At 41.4% G+C, this 21,642-nt stretch overlaps 1 protein-coding gene across 2 annotated transcripts; it reads right to left on the reverse strand.

Moving 5' to 3' along the window:
• Nucleotides 1-213: 213 nt before the first annotated feature.
• On the reverse strand, nt 214-19,731 carry ENPP4 (ectonucleotide pyrophosphatase/phosphodiesterase 4). Of its 2 annotated transcripts, none has more exons than XM_061607122.1 (5): nt 18,873-19,731; nt 16,998-17,064; nt 10,665-11,531; nt 9,454-9,624; nt 214-2,949 (listed from the first exon to the last, which is right to left on the reverse strand). In XM_061607122.1, the coding sequence occupies exons 3-5, from the start codon at nt 11,485-11,487 to the stop codon at nt 2,585-2,587; spliced, it is 1,359 nt and encodes a 452-aa protein (XP_061463106.1). In that variant the 5' UTR covers nt 11,488-11,531; nt 16,998-17,064; nt 18,873-19,731; the 3' UTR covers nt 214-2,584. The 2 variants fall into 2 exon arrangements, with proteins under 2 accessions (XP_061463106.1, XP_061463108.1); XM_061607124.1 differs by having other exon boundaries at nt 2,857-2,946.
• Between the last annotated feature and the right edge of the window lie 1,911 nt (nt 19,732-21,642).

Below are 21,642 nucleotides of genomic sequence, written 5' to 3' on the forward strand. Positions count from 1 at the left end.
ACAGGTGGGGAGAGTGCTATTGCACTCAGGTCCTGCTTATGGGCTTCCCATGGGCAACTGGCCTGATCCAGACGGCTCTTATATTCTTAAATGGTCATGTGGAAGATAGCAAACAAAAAACAAACTCACAAAACAGATTAATTGGGTATTACGCTTATTCTACAAGTACGAATTTTAGAATGAATGCAGTCATAGAACACTGGCGCCCAAAAGTAATCACCAAAGCATTTTTTTTAATTCATAAAGGCAAAACCTTTCCATAAAAAAACCCAAGTCATACAAATATAAATACTTAAGTTAAGGCACTACCCTATAAACAATTCAAAATACAGCTCATACTGGGTATTTCTTTTCCATTTCATAAACTTAGGTTTATCCTTCCTGCCTGGACCAATATCCAGCTAGACATCCCCAGGACAGAGAGAACTTTTCAGAAGCAATATCCAACAGCCCTATGAAGCAGCTCATGGTTGTCATATCATGCAGTTTCAACTAGCTATACTGCAGGCGTTAAAACTTCCAGGAACTACTGAAATATTATCAGACTTGTACTGCATAAGAAATTATTTTAATTGTTTGGTTTCTTAGAAAATATGGTCTTACATCTCACACCACTTCTACTATTCTGGTAATAGTGCCATATAAAGGAAATGGATTTCCAAGGCTGCATTCATTTAAAGCACAAGACTTCCCACAAAGAATCCTGGGAATCTCTGTTTACCCTTCACAGAGCTACAATTCCCAGCATCCTTGACAAACTACAGTTCCCAGAATTCTCTGGAAGGGGGGGGGAAAGTCATATGCTTTAAATGTATGATGCACACACAGCCTTAGTCCACTCTTAAAGAAATCTACTCCAAGCACAAATTCTTGTTTTTAAAGATGTTTTGTTTCTAAGATGTTTTTATAAGTTTTTTTTAGTGTTTTATCAATCTTGTTTCCGTCGCACCCCAGCTCCCTTTGGGACAAAGGGCGGGACATAAATTTAATAATATATAAATAAGTAGGAAAGGGAAGATTTCCTTGTGTCAGAAGCTCCTCATACAATATCACTCAAGGCTGCTCATGACTGAAAAGAGACAATTAACTGCCCCAAGCATGCATAAACCACAACCTGCAGCCTCACCAACTCTTATATGTTATGGAGTGTGCCTGAAGGACTTCTAAGGCCATGGCTGTAAGGATAACTGCCTTGCTCTATCAGCAAACTGCCTCTAAACAAATACGTGGCCATGTTTAAAATACTAAAAAACATACAGCCACTTTGTACCTTGAACGTTCATTTCCCCTCAGACTCTAACCTTCAGGTTTAATATACCATAATTAACAAGATATTCTGTAGTGTCTCATAAATTACAGTCTACATGTAAATTGGATGATTCTAGGAAGTTATGAAAAATTGAATATCTTCTGTTTTTTACTGAATAGTAAAATAGGTATTACTTGATTTGGACAAAGAAGCTACCATGAACATTTAGAGAGATGACAGAAATTGGTCTGAGGTTTTGAGATAATTTCATGAAAAACAAAGAAGCTACAAATTAGCACAACCTGGCAATTGCTTTTGTCTATAAGAGGAGAGACGATTTGGAAAAGGATGGGTAATTTAAAGTAGCATTAATTTTGCAAGCTCATCAAAGGCAAAACAGAGCTATATTTTTCAAAATTCTGAAATTACCTAATTGCACATATAATACCCTTATAAACACATGCAAGTCACCACTGATTTAAATGTTGCTTCATCCATCATGTTTGCAATTAAAAATCCCTTTATACATGCAACCCACATAGCAGGAAGTAACATTTAAAATGCCATTACTGTATATTGTTCAAAGAAATGAAGTGTTTGAACACAGCCTGAGGCTGCTTCCAGGGCTAAATAAGACTAACTCCACTGCATAAACCAACTGCACTGGGAAAGGCTTTGAGGGCAACCACGTGTGGTTAGCAATGTTTAAAATCAACATACAATTTACAATTAAGGAAGCACTCAAGACAGTAGCTCTTCAGTTATACTGCTCTGGGACAAAGTTGCTTGAGCAGTTTTGACATACTATTTCTTTTGTTCTCAGTACTGTTTGAGGAATTTATAAGGGTATGCCAGCCTTTACATTTCTACATTTTCTCAGTGTAGCAGGTTAAATTAGAGACTGATGTAATCTAGATGGTACTGAGGGCTCCTGTTGCTAGTTGCTTCTAATTTAAATAATTTACCCTTCTAGCATTGTGCTGAATACCAGAAACTGGAATAATAATCTCTATCAGCTAGCAGGAACAGAATTTTTGTTCACTAGACTTCATGCCTTGCCAAAGGTATCTCCAGAAATTTATGCAAGAAATGCACGAAAGCATCATCATTTGCAGACATTTAAATCTCATAGTTCTAATCTGACTACTCTAGCCTATACTTTATTAAAAATTTAACAGTGACGCAATGTCTTTTCCATTAGAAAAACAGGTCTATTCTATTTCAGAGAGACAATGTTCTTCAGCAATATTCTGGGTATTTATTAAAGTGCACCATAAGATGTTATCCAGTGTAATTTTAGTATTATGTCCAGTTTTCAAGACGAGTCAGTACATATTATCCAATTAAGGGATCGTCGTCATCTTCCTGAAGCTGAAGTCGTGAAAATGGACGCACAGAAGGCATTCTGTTCTTCATGATTATTATAAGGCATGTAAGAGTAGTTAACACCATAAAGACCCCAATAACGATTCCAATAGCTTCAGGGACATTTATACACCACTGGTCAGCTAACAAGCACTTGGCATTGCTCAAGGTGCCATTATTGGGCTGGGGTGTCAAACCTAGGATGTGACACATCATTGGATAAATATCAACAGTATAAATTGTCTTTTGTCTGTAACCTTTGCGAAAAGCAGGCCCATGAGCTGCCAAAAATGGATGCATACTTGGAAGAGAGTTATCATAGCCATGGTCTCCTACTGGAAAAAAAGGAATACAAGAGTTGTCAATGTCCTACTTAGTTTCAGCATGAGAAGCTATTTCCCCACTAAAGACAATCCTGAAAATATAAAACTGCAGGTTTTGTCATTTTCCAGTACAACTGTCCTGTAAGACACTTATTCCCCTATACAACATTCCAAATATTATTTAATAATTAGAGCTAGCTTTGCCTTTGAATTGCATGCAACCTGCGTAACTGTTATTCTTCCCCTCACCTCTTTCCCAGGATGCCCAAAAATACACCACAATAATAAAATTATTGTTCTTTAAGGTGAAAAAGGCTCCTATTGGGGAGAAGGAAATCTAATAAATAAATAAAATAAATAAACCTTACTTCTTACTTCACACAATGGGATTACCAGGGGCAGGTTTTAGTTCATTTCCCAATAGCAAGAGAAACCAAGACGTACTCTCCAGTTGTTGTTGGATTACAACTCCCATCATCTGACCATTGGACAATTAACTCCCCAGCATGGCCACCTGTATCTGGAGGGCACCAACAGTGACTACCCCCACCCTGTAGGATGAATGGCAGCAGAAAGTAAAGCACTGCATGTGAACCCTGATGGCCAAGGCTAGGTTAGCTTAACATTACTGTCACTCATTAAAAAACCTTCCCCCGTCCAATTCTGAAGTCAGCTTAATATTTTATATCTTTCTTGTCCATTGCTATGACAAGAATCCAGCTCTTTCCCTTCTTCCTGTCCAGATAGTTGTTCCAGTCCTGAAAATGTTTTCCTGGAATTTCCTCATTCATCTCTGCCATCCCTTAGAGTAGCCTGAGGCTGCAATCCTAACCCCATTTATTTGTGATTAAGTCCCATTATATTTAATAGGGCTTGCTTCTGAATAGACATGGCTAGGATGGTGCTATATACTATTATACAAGTGGGACCTGGAACAAAGTATTGCACTGTGGAGTGCTACAGCTGGCCAAGGATGTCCTTTTCCAGGATCTTTAATTCTAACCCCTGACAGACACTCAGCATTCTGTAGCCAGAGTATGCTTAGGCCTCATTAGAATGTTTTTGGCTTTTTTGCCCTCTAAATATTTTATTTTCCCCCTAAATATTTTTTCTCCTTCCGCAATCTTTGGATTCCTCAGACCATGACCTCCCTCCTGTTTCTCAGGAGCCTTGTTTTAGAACACAGAAAGCTGCCTTATACTTAATCAGACCAGTAGTCCATCTAGCTCAGTACTGTCTACACTGACTTGCAGGCACTCTGCAGTGTTTCAGGCAAGGTTCTCTCCCAGTCCTACCTGGAGATGCCAGGGATTGAACCACCGACGTTTTGCATGCAAAGCAGATGCTCTACCACTGAGTTACAGCCCCCCCCATTGATGACACTTGTCATAACTTCAGCACCTAAGTACACTTTGTTGTTGTTATCTGCCTTCAAGTCAATTACGGCTTATGGCGACCCTATGAACCAGTGACCTGCAATAGACCCTGCTCAGACTTTGTAAGTTCAGGTCTCTGGCTTCCTTGATGGAATCAATCCATCGCTTGTTTGGCCTTCCTCTTTTTCTACTCCTGTTTTCCCCAGCATTATTATATTTTCTAGTAAATCATGTGTTCTCATTATGTGTCCAAAGTAATCTTAGTTTCATCATTTTAGTGTCGATAGTTCCAGTATGATTTGTTCTAACACCCAATTATTCGTCTTTTTTGTAGTCCATGGTATGCGCAAAGCTCTCCTCCAGCACCACATTTCAAATGAGTCGATTTTTCTCTTACCTGCTTTTTTCACTGTCCAACTTTCACATCCATACATAGAGATCAGGAATACCATGGTCTGAATGATCCTGACTTTGGTGTTCAGTGATGCATCTTTGCAGTTGAGGACCTTTTCTAGTTCTCTCATAGCTGCCCTCCCCAGTCCTAGCCTTCTTCGGATTTCTTGTCTCCATTTTGGTTAATTACTGTGCCGAGGTATCGATAATCCTTAACAAATTAAATGTCCTTGTTGTCAACTTTAAACATTTTCTGTTATCATTACTTTAGTCTTCTTGACGTTCAGCTGTAGTCCTGCTTTTGTGCTTTCCTCTAACTTTCATCAGCATTCGTTTCAAATCATTACTGGTTTCTGCCAGTAGGATGGTATCATCTGCATATCTTAAATTATTGCTATTTCTCCCTCCAATTTTCACACCACCTTCATCTTGGTCCAATCACGCTTTCTGTATATGTTCTGCGTATAGATTAAACAAATAGGGTGATAGAATAGACCTCTGTCTCACCCCCTTTCCAATGGGGAACCAATCGGTTTCTCCATATTCTGTCCTTACAGTAGCCTCTTGTGCAGAGCACATCAGGACAATCAGATGCTATGGCACCCACATTTCTTTTAAAGCATTTCATAGTTTTTCATGATCTACACAGTCAAAGGCTTCGCTGTAGTCTATAAAGCACAGGGTGATTTTCTTCTGAAATTCCTTGGTCCGTTCCATTATCCAACGTATGTTTGCAATATAATCTCTGGTGCCTCTTCCCTTTCTGAATCCAGCTTGAACATCTGGCATTTTTTGCTGCATGTATGGTAAGAGCATTCGTTGTAGAATCTTGAGCATTACTTTACTTGCATGGGATATTAAGGCAATAGTTCGATAATTACTGCATTCCCTGGGATCCCCTTTCTTTGGAATTGGGATGTATATTGGATGCTTCCAGTCTGTGGGCCGTTGTTTAGTTTTCCATATCTGTTGACAATTTTTTGTCAAAATTTGGACTGATTCAGTCTCTGTAGCTTGTAGCAACTCTATTGGTATGCCATCTGTTCCTGGTGATTTGTTTCTTCCAAGTACTTTAAGAGCAGCTTTCACCTCACATTCTAAAATTTCTAGTTCTTCATCATACGGTTCCTCCATGAATGAATCTGTCATCGTTACATCTCTTTTCTAGAGTTCTTCAGTGTATTGCTTCCATCTTCCTTTTATTTCATCTCGGTCAGTCAGTGTGTTCCCGTTGATTGTTCAACATCCCTACCTACGCTTGGTTTAAATTTCCCTTTAATTTCTCTAATCTTTTGGAATAGGGCTCTTGTTCTACCCTTTTTGTTGTCCTCTTCCTATACAATAACTATTGTAATAGTTCTCCTTGTCCCTACATACTAGTCGTTGTATTGTTGCATTTCAGGTTCTGACTGTGTTTCTGTCTCCTTTTGCTTTCCTTCTGTCTTTAACCATTTTAAGAGTTTCTTCAGTCATCGAGGTCTTCCTCTCTTTTTAACTAGGGGTATTGTCTTTTTGCATTCTTCCCGGATATCTCTGACTTCACTCCATAGTTCTTCTGGTTCTCTGTCAACTAAGTTTAAAGCCTCAAACCTGTTCCTTATTTGATCTTTATATGCTTCTGGGATGTTATTTAAATTGCAATTTGGCATTATGATTGCTTTGTTCTTCTTCTTTAGCTTTACTCTGATTTTCGATATGACCAGTTCATGATCTGCAGTCTGCTCCTGGTCTTGTTTTTGCAGAAAGTATGGAACTTCTCCAACTTCTGCTACCAATTATATAATCAATTTGATTCCTATATTGACCATTTGGTGATGTCCACGTGTACAGTCGTCTTTTCGGTTGCTCAAAAAATGTGTTTGCGAGAAACAAATTATTGGCTTCACAGAATTCAGTAAGTCTTTCTCCCACTTCATTTCCATCTCCTAAGCCCAATTACCCCACAATTCCTAGTTCTTCTCTGTTCCCTACTTTTGCATTCCATTCCCCCATGATTATCAGCACATCTTGTGTTGGTGTGTGATCAATTTCTTCCTGGACTTCTGTGTAAAATCTCTCCAATTCCTCCTCTTCTGCATTTGCCGTTGCAGCATAGACTGGGATTATAGTTATGTTAATAGGTTACCCATTAAATCTCATTACTATAATGCTCAGACCTTGCGTTATAGTTCATTTTTGCTACATCACTTCTCACTATGAAAGCAACCCCGTTTCTTCTTAATTTCTCATTTCCTGCATAAAATATTTTGTAGTTGCCTGATTGAAAATGTCCCATTCCTGTCCATTTTAATTCACTCACACCAGGTATTGTAATGTTGATACATTCCATTTCTTGCTTGACAATTTCTGACTTTCCCTGGTTCATGCTTCTCACATTCCATGTTCCTATTGTGTGCGTTGTACAACTCCGGACTCTCCTTTTCCATCTGTGCACATCAGCCTCTGGGCTTCCTTTCGGCTTTGAGCCAGCTGCGTCATTAGTCACAGTGCTACTCGTACTTGTCCTTTGTTCTTCCCCAGTAGCTCAGTGAGTGCCTTCTGACCTGGGGGTCTCATCTTCCAGCACTATCTCGTGTTGCATTTTGGATACTCTGTTCATAGTGTTTTCATGGTAAGAGGTATTCATAGGTGATTTACCATTGCCTTCCTCCGAGTTTGGATGCATCTTAGTCTGGTGTCTCAGCTTTGACCATTCCGCTTGGGTGCCCCTGCTAGGAGTCTAGCCTCGTGGTCTAGACTCCTGACGGCATTGCTCTCAGCTTCTTCAACACTCTCAAACCCCCTCACCATGTTAAGGTGTGCATCCTAGAGGGGGCTAAGCTCACTATTTGTGTACATATAATTTATACCCAGAACTATCACTACAAGCTAAAATGACAAAACTGAGGTTATCTTACTTTGGATGCATAATGAGAAGATCTGATTCACTAGAAAAGACAATAACGCTGGGAAAAACAGAAGGGAGTAGAAAAAGAGGAAGGCCAAACAAGAGATAGATTGTTTCCATAAAGGAAGCCACACACCTGAAAATCTCAAAAGGGTGGTTTATGCTACTGGAGGTTGCCGATTCATAGGGTCGCCATAAGTCAAGATCTACTTGAAGGCACATAACACACATTTCAGTGAAGATCAGCTCACAAAGCAGCTTTCAATTTAAATCCACATGATGTCACAAGTGAGAGACATTGTGTGTGTGGCAAACAGAGGAAGAGGGATCATGGCTGCATCTCACTCTGCCAACACAGCGGTTCCCAAACTTTTTTCTCCACAGGCTACTTGAAAATTGCTGATGGTCTTGGCAGACCAGTTAATGATTTTCTGACTCTTGTAGCAATTGTAATCTGCTGTGCTAGATGCTGTATGGTTTTTAATTAGGTTTTTATTACTTTTATTTCTTATATTGGATTACAATTTGTGTTCATAGAATTCAAATTATAATACAATAAAGCCTGATATAAAAAATAAAAGCAGCAATTAAAAAATCAAAACCAGTATGAATATTTAGTGCAGACATGCCATGGACTGCCTGAATGAAGCTCTTGGACAGGGCCCTCAGAGCCAGATGTGGGAAAGAAGGCCTGCCCCTGCCCCACCAGTAGCCTAGCTGCTATACAGGAGTTAAGGAGTACTGGTGATGAAAGGACTGGAAACCTTCCCCACCATTTAGCTAGCTGCTAAGAGTCAAGTTAGGCTACATATTTAGAATGCCAGAACACAGGAGCAGCAGTTAAGGAAGATGGTTTCTATCCATGTCACACTAAAACTATCTGTTTACAACAGCTGGAAACTGAATTCTGATTTAGCAGAAAAGGACTTTATAGAATGCAACAACAGTTTTTTGTAAACTACTTAGAGGTCTTTATTGTCAAGCAATATATAAATTGTATAATTTATAAATATATAAAGTTGTCACTGTCTACTAGTAATTACACAATCTCCGAGCTCACCCTAGTTAAGAGGTTTTTTTACCTTGAACTGCGAATCCTTGAATAAACAGTGTCTTCTCAAGTTCCCTCAAGAAGCGGAGGACAACTCATCCCCAATCATCTCCATCCTCACCTGACCATTTTGTAAAGCTGACTCTGGCCTGCTAGGAAGCCTGCAGCAGCAGGCATGGCTCATATTCAGGCTACTGGTTTCTCCTCAGCACACTCAATATTACTCCCAGAGAGTGAGAGAAAAAGAAGAGTTCTTCTCCTGGCTCAATCCAGTTTTGAAAAGCGATGGTGAACAATCATGAGCCAGGCACATTTCTGGAGGGGATCTGGCCTGGCTTATAACTGACCATCATTTTTTGAACCAAGGGCATTCCTACCTCCACCTAAAGTTTTGAATTTCAGCACCATCAATAGCCTGCGCTGCCACAGAGTTTATGATGGAGAGATGCCTTCAGTCTACCATTTATGCACATACATTGACCTGACTCACTGAGTTTACCAAGTCAAAAGCTGACTTTGGAACTGCCCATATCGGCCAAAGTTAGGGTTCTGTCATAAGCCAGACTAATATTTGTTGCCATGCCTGTTTACACGGAGTTATACGTGAAATTTGGCAGAATCTACCAGCTGGAAAAAAAATCTCAGCTTTCACGGCTGCATGGTTTTGAAAGAATGCTGCATTTCCACAAGACATCAATGTTTAGGTGGTGATGCTTTTGTGCCCTGCATGACAATGCTCTTTACACACAGAAGGGAGCAACTTGCTCCAAATCAGGCCTACAGCAAACATACCAGCGGAACACACTTACACTTTGGAAGAGACTCGTTATGTACAATTGTCCAGCCTTCATCGGCAACCAAAATTATGGGCTGAATGCGCTTATTGTGATGGTAGTGATATTGATCTGGAATTTCTTCTTTAAGATAAACCTTCATATGTGGGCTGCAGTTTTTCAGTAAGTTATATACATACGTTTCATCTGAAAAGTATAAAGCAGCCAAAGTATTTGCCATTCACACTCATTTGAGTTGCAAGCTCAATGTGGATCACATTTTTAATCCTATTAAAATATTTATCTGGCACAGTACTTTGCTCTGGGGTTACATTTACATCATGTTTTCTCCAAAGAGCATAAGGTGGCATACATGGTTCCCCCTCCCCATTTTTCCTCACAACCACCCTGTAAGGTAGGTTAGGCTAAGACAACTGGCCCAAGGTCACCCAGTGAGCTTCATGGCTGAGAGGGGATTTGAACTCTGGTCTCCCAGGTCCTAGAACTTATAGGAGAGGAAGGTACAATGAGGCCATTTTACATTTTAGCATTTAACAGTTGAATCAGTTACAATGTTTAACTGTAGCCCTATGCAGGCATGCTGCTCATGTGTAAATACTATACATGAGCAGGGATGAGTGCACTAAGCTCCACTCCACTCTGTCGCTAGGCCTACCACAAATTGGAGGGTGAAGTCTGAACAGGGAAGCATCCTGTCCTCATGGAGGCTCCCCATATGAAGTTTAAATTGTACAGGGTGTTTCCATGCGTATAGGAGGCTCCTCACTTAAGACTTTGCCCTCCAAATCATGCAAGATGATGGACAGTGATGCAAGGGGTGGTGCTCAGCACACTCATCCCATGGAAATGTAGCATTTACATGCAACAGCCATATTAGAAGACACCTTATTTCAGAGGTTCCCAGTGTCAATCATGTTGCTATAAACACATCTGCTTTATCATAGGGGCAAAAACAGATGAAACTATAAGGCTTTCCTACCCCCCTTCCCTGAATATGCAGTTAGCCACCTCAGGGGAAAATCATATAGTTACTTAGTGCTCTCCCCACACCCCTAGGATAATAATCAAAATTCAAAGCTTCCACTTTTAAAAAAAAGAAGTTGGGAGATTTGTTCATCACTAATCCTTCATATCTTGTCTGTTTTGGTCTGAAGCCTCATGTTAAGATTTCAAAATTAAGGTGTTTTTTTTTAAAAAAAAACATAATATATTAAGAATATACTCACTATTTGGCAGTATCGCAGCAACTGGACTCTTGTCTATCAGTTTGTACTTATCACGGTCAATGCACTCATCCAGTTTGATCAACCTGTCCGTGGAACACTGTGCCATGCCATGATCACTTGTAATTATAATATTAATTTTCTCCCACAATTTGGAAGTCTTAAGCTTTTCAATAAGAAAGCCAATAAGCTTATCCACTTCTTTTAAGACTTTGGTCATGTTCTTAGTATCTTCTGGCCCATACTTGTGTCCACTTGCATCTGGTTCTTCCCAATAAAGAGTAGCAAAAGTGACTGGTGGATTAGAATGGTTCAGCCACGCAATGATGTTTTCCACCCGTTTATTGAAATGTACTGCAGAACTGTAGTTCATATAAAAATGAGGAGTAGTATTGTGAATTTTTATGTCAGTGCCAGGCCACATGGCAGAAGCACTTGTTTTGTTCTCCTGCCACTGGTTGGTCACCCAAATAGGAACTGCCTCATTCCACCAGAAAGGATCTCTGTCACTGAATGGTGAAAATGTTTTTTTGGTAGCAGCATCAAACATTTCATTTGCCACAATCCCATGGCTTTCTTCATACAGCCCCGTGACTATACTGTAATGATTTGGGAAAGTTTTTGTGATGAAAACATTGGTAACATGTTCTACTAAAACACCATCCTTAATAAAATCCTGGAGATTTGGGAATTCATATTTCTTCAGATAATCAGCCCTGAAGCCATCAAAAGACACCAATAGTAATCTGGGCACTGACTCATAAACAGAATTACCACCAGAGCAATGAATTATTCCATGAAAGAAGAATACCAGTATTAAATGCATCGTAGATAGGATTTTAAACCTTTACAGGGACATGGAAGATATACCTAAAAGAAAATAATCAGAAAGTGTCATTAAGAATGTCAATTCGAAATAGATGTCAATCTAAATAAACCCAAATTATTTCACCACTCAACTAAAGATCTTACAAACCCAAATTTTATTCTGTTTTAAGACAATTGTTGAATATAAATAAGAACATAAGAAGAGCCTGCTGGATCAGGCCAGTGGCCCATCTAGTCCAGCATCCTGTTCTCACAGTGGCCAACCAGGTGCCTGGGGGAAGCCCCCAAGCAGGATCCGAGTGCAAGAACACTCTCCCCTCCTGAGGCTTCCGGCAACTGGTTTTCAGAAGCATGCTGCCTCTGACTAGGGTAGCACAGCACAGCCATCACGGCTAGTAGCCATTGATAGCCCTGTCCTCCATGAATTTGTCTAATCTTCTTTTAAAGCCGTCCAAGCTGGTGGCCATTACTGCATCTTGTGGGAGCAAATTCCATAGTTTAACTATGTGCCGAGTAAAGAAGTACTTCCTTTTGTCTGTCCTGAATCTTCCAACATTCAGCTTCTTTGAATGTCCACGAGTTCTAGTATTATGAGAGAGGGAGAAGAACTTTTCTCTATCCACTTTCTCAATGCCATGCATAATTTTATACACTTCTATCATGTCTCCTCTGACCCGCCTTTTCTCTAAACTAAAAAGCCCCAAATGCTGCAACCTTTCCTCGTAAGGGAGTCGCTCCATCCCCTTGATCATTCTGGTTGCCCTCTTCTGAACCTTTTCCAACTCTATAATATCCTTTTTGAGATGAGGCGGCCAGAACTGTACACAGTATTCCAAATGCGGCCGCACCATAGATTTATACAACGGCATTATGATATCGGCTGTTTTATTTTCAATACCTTTCCTAATTATTGCTAGCATGGAATTTGCCTTTTTCACAGCTGCCGCACACTGGGTCGACATTTTCATCGTGCTGTCCACTACAACCCCGAGGTCTCTCTCCTGGTCGGTCACCGCCAGTTCAGACCCCATGAGCGTATATGTGAAATTAAGATTTTTTGCTCCAATATGCATAATTTTACACTTGTTTATATTGAATTGCATTTGCCATTTTTCCGCCCATTCACTCAGTTTGGAGATATCTTTTTGGAGCTCTTCTCAATCCCTTTTTGTTTTAACAACCCTGAACAATTTAGTGTCGTCAGCAAACTTGGCCACTTCACTGCTAATTCTAGGTCATTAATGACCAAGTTGAAAAGTACCTTGTCAAACGCTTTTTGAAAGTCTAAGTACACTATGTCCACTGGATCACCTCTATCTATATGCTTGTTGACACTCTCAAAGAATTCTAGTAGGTTACTGAGACAGGACTTTCCCTTGCAGAAGCCATGCTGGCTCTGCTTCAGCAAGGCTTGTTCTTCTATGTGCTTAGTTAATCTAGCTTTAATAATACTTTCTACCAGTTTTCCAGGGACAGAAGTTAAGCTAACTGGCCTGTAATTTCCGGGATCCCCTCTGGATCCCTTTTTGAAGATTGGCGTTACATTTGCCACTTTCCAGTCCTCAGGCACACAGGAGGACCCGAGGGACAAGTTACATATTTTAGTTAGCAGATCAGCAATTTCACATTTGAGTTCTTTGAGAACTCTCGGGTGGATGCCATCCGGGCCCGGTGATTTGTCAGTTTTTATATTGTCCGTTAAGCCTAGAACTTCCTCTCTCGTTACCACTATTTGTCTCAGTTCCTCAGAATCCCTTCCTGCAAATGTTAGTTCAGGTTCAGGGATCTGCCCTATATCTTCCACTGTGAAGACAGATGCAAAGAATTCATTTAGCTTCTCTGCAATCTCCTTATCGTTCTTTAGTACACCTTTGACTTAAATAAATTTTACTGGTACACATTATAGTTAATTTTTTAAACAGGGTCATTTCCATGAACTTAACTCTTTCTATTATTGAGTACACATTTTCCTGCAATATTGTTAGGTTGTAGATTAAGCTTCTTCAGGCTGCAATCCTATAGCCGCTTAGCTGGGTATAAGTCCCAATAAACTCAATGGAGACATGTACAGGATTAAACTGCAAGTAACTGGTCATACCCATGAAAATCAAAAGAACTTTGATAGTCTTCTGTAGCTACATATATTTAGGGAAGGTTACCATCAGTAAATTAGCTATATTTTGGGCAGCCTTTATTAATTTTCTTTTCACGGTTCCCCTGGAACTTCTGAAGAACTCTGGTCATAATGTACTCATATCACTACGATAAAAACACAAGAAGAACCTGCTGGATTAGGCCAGTGACCAGCATCCTGTTCTCACAGTGGCCAACCAGTTGCCCATGGGAAATCCCATAAGTAGGACCTGAGTGCAAAGAACACTTTCCCCTCCTGTTGTTTCCAGCAACTAGTATCTGGAAGCATACTTCCTCCAACTATGGAAGCAGAGCATAGCCATCATGGCTAGCAACCACCAACAGTCTTTTTCTCCATGAATTTGTCTAATCCTCTTTTAAATCCATCAAAGTTGTTGGCCATCACTGCCTCTTGTGGGAGCAAATTCCATAGTTTAACTGCACTTTTCTTGTATGCCACTTTGTGAGTGACCCTCAAAGGCAGCTTATAAATACTTTGGAATAAATGAAATCCTCTATCATGCCTACCATTGATATTGTGGCAGGATATTTATTGATCATGTTGCCCATCCAAATCATTCTATACCCAAAGCCATCAAAAGGCTGGTATCAATATATGCCATGCAGTAGCTGCCAGATTCTTCCATTATGCCTGGCTAAGCAGTTAACCAGTTTTGAAGTGTTTAGAGGGCTTGGGAGAAGGGCATTTCTTGGAAAGTTTTATAATGCTTTGAGAGTTATTAATGCAATACGCTGTCACCTTAAACATGAAGTTAGGATTTTTATAGCAGCATAACCTTTTGAGAGCTTTCAGAAGCAGTGGCCTCACTTCTGGAAGTGCAGGGGGGATGACCAGACGAGGAAAGCCTAGTAAGATATTCTCTAGATAGTCATGTTACTAGTAGTATAGCAGCTTTCCTGCTACATCACATAAACTTTCAACATATGTGTTCAGAACATGCATTCTTGATATCTAGTACTATACCTTAGTGAAGATGGTGGAGAGGATTGTGGCAGTGCAGCAGCAGGCATTCTTGGATGACACAGATTATCTAGACCAATTTCTGTCTGGGTTCAGGCCAGGCTATGGGACCAAGCCAGCCTTGGTCATCCTAATGGATGACCTTTACCAAGAGCAAAACAAGGGTAGTACAACCTTGTTCCTGCCACTTGAGATCTCTGTGCTTTTTGATACTATAGCAGTGATTCTCAAACGGTGCACCAGGGCACACTAGTGCACCGCAAGAGGTGGCTAGGTGTGCCGCGAATATTATGATAGTATATTATTAAGTTATTTTTAGTCATAGTTTAAAATATATTAATATATTTTTAATTTTGTACATGAAGTGCACCAGAAAATTTTTATATGTTTACAGTGCGCCGCGAACCAAAAAAGTTTGAGAACCACTGTACTATAGGAAGGAAGCTGCCTTGTACCAATCAGATTCACTGCTCTATCTAGCTCAGTACTGTCTACACTGTCTGGCAGCGGTTCTCAGGGTTTCCGTCTGGAAGACTCTCCCAGCCCTACCTAGCGATTAAACCTAGGGCGTTCTGCATGCACGGCAGATGCTTGACCACTCACCTACAGTCAACCATGGTATCCTCCTGGACCAACTCCATGGGATGGGAACTGAGGGCACTGTCTGGAAGCTAGGCAAGAATTTAACACTCTCTGCCCTTCCAACAACAAGGGAGAGTGACTGAGACTTCACAACAAAAATATTTTCAGTTGTGTCGACTGATCGATCGGTCGGTCGGTCAATCAATCAACCAATCAAAGAAAGAAAGAAAAGCCTGGTAGGAAAGCATTAAGAACCCCTACCCTTCATGATAAAATATATGCCAATACAGCTACATTTCAGTTAAAAAAAAAAATGTTGGTCGGCTGACTGGTTTTGTCACTTGTTTCTACTCAAATTCAACTAGAGGTTTATCAGTGAAATTATTAGAACTTGGTTCCACTGCAAAAGATATTGGATATATTTGTTATTATACAGGCAAGTTAGGATATGGAGGTAAAATTTGTGGGAGATGTTTACAAGAATAAGGCTGTAATCCTAACCCCCAATTACCAGAGAGTAAGCCCAACTGAATTCTATGGAACTTACTTCTTATTTTGTGTGCGAGGCTGTTTTGGAGTCCAACATTTCTGGGCATCATTCACATGATGCAACCAGACGCTCCCCCTTTTTAGTAGGGTTAATTTGGACTTCCCCAATCATGGGGAAATCTGAAAACTCCAACCCAATGGAGGGGGGTTGCTGCTGCTTGCATCCTCTTCAGTTAAGGTGGCACCAGAAAGATCCATGCAATCAAAGGGAAAGGCAGGGGATCCAGAGACTGTTTGTAGAGTGGGAGGAAAAGGGGGACCTCCTTTTTGCTTCCCCACTTCCAACCACTCACTGAGGATTGAAGAAGGGATTGACATAAGGAAATGGGGGAAGCATGGCTTTGTTTTCAACCAAGGATGGAGATTTGTTTGTGGGTCCACTTTAAACCTTGCCAGCGTGTTGGACCTCAGATTGCCCATATGAAGTATCAGGGGTTTGGGGCTTAAGGATTTAAAGAGCAAAGTTGAATGCAAAACCATGGATATAACTCAGATTGAATTTGGGATCCTGCCCTTCGATGGCAACCTAATATGCTGGGGTCAGAATACTTTTTGATTTGTACTATTTAGAAAGGACAATTAAGAAAATGCTCAGTAACTAGTGTGATACTTCATTTTATACTGATGCTTCCTCCCTGCACAACCTTACTCCAATAGTTCTCTTTTTGCCTGTACAACTTGCTAAACAACCACTCGACCTACCTATTTCTACTTCCTGGTTTTAACCAGCGGCCGCAGCAATAGTCGTGATTCGTAATCCCCGATACTAAAAATAAATATTAGCATCACCAGTCCCATGCTGTGGAACACTCTTCCAGCAGTGATTTGGCAGGTGTCTTCACTTTTGATTTTTGGTGTCTCTTTTTTTATGTAGACTTATGCTACTGGTTATTTTTTTTAATCAGTCAGTCATTTTAGCCATCATGTTGTACTCTTTTAATTATGTTTTATATTTTATATACTGCTGTACACTACCTTGTTATATTGTATGAATTGTCAGTATATAAATACTTTTATAAACAAAAAATATACTTATTCAGATACTGGTCAGTGGAACACAGGAAGCTACCTTATCCCAAGTCAGACCACTGGTCCATCTAACCTCAGTACTGACCGGCTGCGATTCTCCAGGGCTTCAGATAGGGGTCTCTCCCAGTCTATGGCGATGCCAGAGATTGAGCCTACTAGACATGTGCCTTCCCACTGAGCCACAGCCCTTCCTGTGCCTGAACACAATTAAATTATTTCTCATTGAAGCTTACCTCATTTAGCCCAAGTCACCATTTTCACTATTTTCTAGAACACTCAGAGCAACTCTTTTGGAAAAACCTTTTTGTTAAAAAAAAGAAAAAAAGTAGTTATATTAGAGATAGCCTCTAAATTTAAAAAAGAACCTTTTAGAATTTAGTTGTTTGCACACACAAGATTTCAGCAAATAAGATAGTTAAAGGAAACGCATTTCAGAACTTTGAAGAATACTCTCAGGTGCACACTTAGCATACTTTTCTGATCTATATCATTTAGCTTTGCCCTATATTGTCAATCAGTACCTACTGCAAAGTATTTCACTTCTTTAAAGGCAATACATTTTCCCTTTGCCGCAGTGGGTGAAGATCAGATAACCCTCATTGTATGGCATAAGTGCATTAGTTGCAGAAAACAAGATTTTTGTAGGGCTGGTTGGTATTTCACAGCAAAGTTTAAAATCATTTCATGTTCCTTTGTAAGCTTATTTCACAATCCAGGTTAAAGCATTTATGATACAAAAGCTTCCTCAAAATGGACCTTAAAGGGGAACCACTCATCTATTCCATGGAGATGCAGTAAGACAAATGCATGCATGCTCACACCTCTCTCTGCAAGAGTGAGGATTCTCTTTTAGTATGTTTGCATATGAAATGCAAACAGAAAGTGGACAAGTCATATTTGTGCATTGTCTGGTGTTGCTTTTCTTAAGCAGTGGAGCCACCCTCACAAAAAGGGTTGGCAACAGAAATCCAAACCAACTGTCCACCTCAGACCCTTTTTACAGCCTGGCAGAACAAGGCATAGTTGTTAATACAAAACTCATCTCAAACCAAACATATGCAGAAACGGAACACACTGGTGTTACCTAGGTAAATAAATGTGGTGTATCAAACTCTGGGCACATTAGGTCCAATTAGTGTTGTGGATCAGAATCCCACTTCACCAAAAGACCTACACTGGAAAGGTGGGGGAAAGCCAAAGTTTTACTACCCTATCTGTAACATAGTCTCAGTGTGTATCTACGTGTGTGTTGACATGAAGGGGTTAAATAGCTTGCAGTAAGCTGTCTTGATTATATCTCCCCAAACCAGAATGTAAAACATCCCACACCTAACAAGGAAGAGAAAAGCTAGGGGAAAATGTCAGGGAAAGGGAGAATAGCAGTAACAGCCTGGCTAACATAGAAAAATCCATGGCTGTATTTCAATGCAAAAGCTTGTTTAAATGTAAAGAAAGGGCTACTGAACATGTGCAAAGTGCTTTTCCCTCCTCTCACCACAGGTGACCACAACCAGCAATTGTATTTCTTGGGAATGGGGTGGTGGCTTTAAAAAAGGGGCTGGGGTCAAAAAAGCTGGAGGGGACACAAAGTCCTGAAGTCAGACAGGATCCTAATTAAGGCAATGTCACTCTCCTCCCAGCAGTGGAGCCTTCCTACTGTTTCATCAGCTCAAGGTGATTTGAGAAGGGCAAGATTCAGAAAGACCTGCTGCTTTGTTCTTAAGTTTCCCCATGCCTGGTTTGAGGGAGGCTCAGATATCTTGTTCTAGGCTTCAATCCTACCCTCACTTATCTGGGAGGAAGCCTCATTGAATCCAGTAGGACTGACTTCTGGTTAGGCTTGTGCTTCCAGGCTTCTAATGCCAATGTGGGATACTACCCCCCCACACACACATCCAGATCCCAAGCATAGACACAGCAGCAGAGTGCGTGAAGACACAATTATCTTCTGCTGGAAGGAAGGGCAGGATATAAATAAAATAAATTGTGTGCAGAAATTTATGCATTCTGGAACATGTAACTGGCACTAAGCAGAGGAGTCCAAGGAGGTTCCCAAGCGAGGGATTCAAAAGCTTTAGGAAGGCTGCTGCTATCCTACCCCCACTTACCTGAGAGTAAGCCTCACTGAATTCAACAGGTCTTACTTCCGAGTAGACGTAGCTAGGCTTGTGCTGCCAGACTTCTAATGCCAATGCGGGGTACTAGCTACCCCCGCAACACACACACACCCCTCCACGGATCCTAGCCCGGACGCAGCACGAGGGCGTGCGAATGAAGACACAAGCGCGTGCAAGGGCCTTTGCACGTTTGAGAAGAGAACTGAACGGTTTGAAGGAACTCCGGAATACGGCGAGGATCCCTTCCTGTTAGGGCGGCGGCCCGGAGAAAGGCAGCCAGAACAACCAAGAGGAACCTCAGCTGCCTCCCCGCAAGAGGAGGCTCGGCCTTTTCAGCGCCGGCACCTGCCCCCTCGAGATGTGGCAGGCTTCACGACGGCGACGGGTCTTGAACACCCGTAGCCCGCCTTTTGTTTTGTCCCGCGCAGGGCACGCCAGCCCCGGCGAAGCCCCGGCCTCCCTTTCGCCTTGGTCGACCTTGACAGAAAGCCTCGGGGTCAGCCGGCTCCGTCACTGGCCTCAGCAGCCGTTTAAAACAAACACACAGAGAGAGAGAGAGAAGCCGCGCAGAGGGAGCCTCCTCAGCAGGCGGAGGTCTGCAGCCTCCAGCCGGGCAGTGGAAAGCCGCTTCAGCCCCAAATATTCAATAGGGAACTGGAGGGGCGGAGGCGGGAGAGGTACTTTGGCCAACAAAGCGCCCGTGGCGGCGGGAAACAAGAGCTGCCTGGGTTGACTGGACGTACCCCTCCATCTCCCTCAGGCTGAGGCGGCGGCGACATGAACGGGCACCACGCGCTTGCGCAGTGAGCCAGGCGCGCGCTGCCGCGGCCAACTGTCATTAACGGTCGGCTGGACCCCTCCGGAGTAGTCGGGATGACACGCTGCTCTTTGATTAGTCAGAGGGCCCGTCTCCTGGACTCCCATTGGTCTGTTGGGTTGTCTTTCTGACCGGCGGTGAAGTTGGGGGGGGAGGTGAGGAACAGCTGCAGGCAGAAAGGCCAGCCGGCTTGTTTATTTGTTTATTTAAATTGTATTTATTAAATTTGTGTTTATGTAACTTTAAAGCTGACAACGAGGTCATTGAACTTGTCAAGGATTATCAACACCTCGGCACAGTCATTAACCAAAATGGAGACAATAGTCAAGAAATCAGAAGGCGGCTATTATTATTATTGTTGTTGTTGTTGTTGTTGTTGTCTTTATTTATCCCCCGCCATTTTTCCAAAACTGGAACTCATGGCGGCTTCCAGATAAAAAATACATATAATTAAAAACATACAAAATCTATATTAAAATAAGATTAAACTATTTCCAATATTAAAACCATACACACATATAGCTAAAAGAGTTCAAACTAGTTTAAAAATAATAGACATTAGCAATGCAGCACCCTTCACGCCCTATCCTTAGCCTTCAATTCCAAAGGCTTGTTGGAATAGGAAGGTCTTTGCTTGTCGGCGGAAGGACGGCAAGGAGGGGGTCATTCTTACCTCCCTAGGAAGGGAATTCCAAAGCTTAGGGGCAGCCACCAAGAAGGCCCTCTCACGCGTCCTCACTAGTCGTACTTGAGAAGATGTGGGTATTGAGAGAAGGGCCTCTCCTGAGGATCTCAGGGCCCGGGCAGGCTCATACAGGGAGATAAGGTCTGATAAATAGCCTGGACCTAAACCGTATAGGTTAGGTCTGGGAAGGGCAGCTGTGAGAGAACTAGAAAAGGTCCTCAAATGCAAAGATATATCACTGAGCACTAAAGACAGGATCATTCAGACCATAGTATTCCCGATCTCTATGTATGGATGAGGAAGTTGGACAGTGAAAAAAGCGGATAAGAGAAAAATAAACATTTGAAATGTGGTGTTGGAGGAGAGCTTTGCGCATACCATGGACTGCGAAAAAGAACAATAATTGGGTGTTAGAACAAATTAAACCAGAACTGTCACTAGAAGCTAAAATGATGAAACTGAGGTTATCATACTTTGAACGCATAATGAGAAGACATGATTCACTAGAAAAGACAATAATGCTGGGGAAAACAGAAGGGAGTAGAAAAAGAGGAAGGTCAAACAAGAGATGGGTTGATTCCATAAAGGAAGCCACAGACCTGAACTTACAAGATCTGAACAGGGTGGTTCACGACAGATGCTCTTGGAAGTCGCTGATTCATAGCGTCGCCATAAGTCGAAATCGACTTGAAGGCACATAACATCAACAAATCCCGCCCTTCCTCCCAGAAGGAGCCCAGGGTGGCAAACAAAAGCACTAAAAACCACTCTAAAAGCATATTAAAAACAAAAGATTTTAAAACAGATTAAAACAAACAGCTTTAAAAACATAACAAAACATCTTAAAAACAGCTTTAAAAAACATCTTAAAAAGCAATTCCACCACAGACACAGATTCTGTTACGGTCTCTATGGAGAGGAAAAGATGTTAAGCCTGTGTTATACATTTAATGTGCACCTAAAGCACATTTGAAGCACATGGCTTTCCCCAAGTCATCCAGGGAACTGCAGTTCCTCTCCCTTCACAAAGCTATAAGTTTCCAGCACCCTTAACAAATTACAGTTCCCACAATTCTTGTGGGTTTGCTGCTCTGGGCTCCTGCTGGGAGGAAGGGTGGGACATAAATCAAATAATACATACATACATACATACATACATACTTTGGGGAGGGAGAAGTCATGTGCTTTAAATGCACATTGGATGTGTGGATGTATGGTTTGGATCTGCCACAAGGGAGGCAGCTGAAAATGGATCAGTT

This window comes from Rhineura floridana, chromosome 1, assembly GCF_030035675.1.
Source record: "Rhineura floridana isolate rRhiFlo1 chromosome 1, rRhiFlo1.hap2, whole genome shotgun sequence".
NCBI lineage: Eukaryota > Metazoa > Chordata > Lepidosauria > Squamata > Rhineuridae > Rhineura > Rhineura floridana.

Excerpts from the sequence above, each read along its gene's own strand:
- ENPP4 (XM_061607122.1), bottom strand. The coding sequence starts at position 11,487 with ATGCATTTAATACTGGTATTCTTCTTTCATGGAATAATTCATTGCTCT. Across the intron at positions 9,625-10,664 it reads TGCTGCGATACTGCCAAATA|ATGAAACGTATGTATATAAC; the intron begins GTGAGTATATTC and ends TATACTTTTCAG. Across the intron at positions 2,950-9,453 it reads TAACGAGTCTCTTCCAAAGT|TAGGAGACCATGGCTATGAT; the intron begins GTAAGTGTGTTC and ends CTTTTTTTCCAG.